The sequence below is a fragment of the Cavia porcellus genome, unplaced genomic scaffold (assembly GCF_034190915.1).
Source record: "Cavia porcellus strain 051 isolate PalLab524CR breed Dunkin Hartley unplaced genomic scaffold, mCavPor4.1 scaffold_18, whole genome shotgun sequence".
NCBI lineage: Eukaryota > Metazoa > Chordata > Mammalia > Rodentia > Caviidae > Cavia > Cavia porcellus.
In genome coordinates this window covers 42920860-42922693 of record NW_026947501.1, presented here as the reverse complement: position 1 = coordinate 42922693, position 1834 = coordinate 42920860, and the positions used below count along the sequence as shown (strand labels likewise).

The 1834-nt window shown below is 42.7% G+C and overlaps 1 gene segment (V, D, J or C); it reads left to right on the top strand.

The window, feature by feature from the left end:
• The first annotated feature begins 692 nt into the window (after window positions 1-692).
• On the top strand, window positions 693-1247 carry LOC100721604 (immunoglobulin kappa variable 1-39-like). The segment is given in 2 exon segments: window positions 693-805; window positions 928-1247. Coding segments are annotated over 2 exon segments (375 nt in total).
• The last annotated feature ends 587 nt before the right edge of the window (window positions 1248-1834 follow it).

Genomic DNA, 1834 nt, shown 5'->3' with positions numbered 1-1834 from the left:
CCCAGAACAGGAGGAAAGAATTTGGTTGGTTCCTTTCTACTCTATCCATGCTGCTGCACGCTTCAGAAATACTCTAACACTGAGAGCTCTGCTTATGAGTTTAAATATATCCTAGTTCTTGAGTTGTTTCTCAAGTAACTCTAACTTATCTTACAATGAAAATGGGGAGCAGGTACTTGGCTGGGTCTTAGAACAGCCGTTGGAGGAAGACAGGCAGAAACATGTGCTCCTGTTTGTGCTTGGGGGAAGCCTGGTGCTGGACAGCAGCATTGCTCATGTCCTCCCCTGCTGTCTTAGTCATGCTGTGGTAATGTGTAGAGGAACCCAGACAAGTTCACAATTTCTGCTCTCTTCATGTTTTGTCTTCTCATTTTTAACCCTAAGTTTGAAACAGCCCCTGTGTCTCCCTTCCTTCTTCTTTCTCAAAGGGATCATAACACAGCACCTTTGTCCTCACACTAAGTGTGTCCTGAAACGAAAGAACAGCAGTTCACTCTAATCATGGGAGAGCAGCCTGCTTCTCTGCTGTTGCCCAAAGGAGAAATATGTTCTCTGCAGCGGAATCTGTGCTGCCTTGGGGAGGACAAGATCCCCAGAAGACAGGAAGCCTGTACTGCAAGAGGTCAGCCCTGTAGCTGGGTCAAGTCCCTCTGCCCCTCCTGATTTGCATATCCCAAGAGGCTGCTTGAGGACGTCTTCATAGGCTGCTGATCTCACCCTGTGCAAGTTATGTCCCAGTAAGAACACAGCATGGACATGAGTGTTCCCATTTTCTTTCTTGGGCTCTTGCTGCTCTGGCTCCCAGGTAAGAAAGGGCAGCATCAGGAATTTATTCAGCTCTGAAACTTCAGAATTCCCTAACATTTTCAGGAGGTCCCATTTTGTCTTGAATAGCTATGTAGATATTTGTTATGTTTCCTATTTCAGGTGCCAGATGTGACATCCAACTGACACAACCTGCATCCTTATCTGCATCTGTGGGGGACACAGTCAAGATCAGTTGCCAGGCCAGTCAGAGCGTTAGTAGTTACTTAAACTGGTATCAGCAGAAACCAGGACAACCTCCTAAACTCCTGGTCTACTATGCAACCATTTTGCAATCTGGGCTCCCATCAAGGTTCAGTGGCAGTGGATCTGGGAAAGATTTCACTCTCACCATCAGCAACTTGCAGCCTGAAGACTCTGCTACTTATTACTGTCAGCGTTATCTTAGTTGGGTTATCACAGTGATACACGCCATGACATAAACCTCCCAGAGAAGCAGAAGTGTGAGGCTGGGCTGCCCTAGAGACACAAAGTCTCTAGCTACAGAGCAGGTTCCTCAGATGCAGCCAGGCTTTAGCGTGCCTTGGAAGGATTTGGTAGAATTGTCAAAGTAAGCTCCTATCTACTGTAGATTTCTTTTGTGTTTCTCAACCCTGATTTCAAGAAAGATGCCAGTTAGTACACTGGAGTAATGTTGAATATGGCATCATTTTTTATTTACCTGACAACAGAGAAGCTCTTCTTTGTATTCCAAGCAATAATATTTAAAATCTTTTACCACTGTTATAGATTTATTAATTAATTTTATTTTTATTTTAAGGACACTAACGCCAAACAAAGTACAACATAATATCGTTAAGCAAAACAATACAATGAAATCCATAGTGCACTGCAAAACCAGATGATAGAGATCTACTGTGGCTAACATGATCTATATTGTCATGTTCAAATTAGCTTCGCATAGCAACAGATGTAATAAATTCAAATGAAAGAAAATTGAATTAATTCAAACAAAACAGTGTAAACCATTCAGAACATCAAAACAAGATTATTCGATGTTAATAACTGG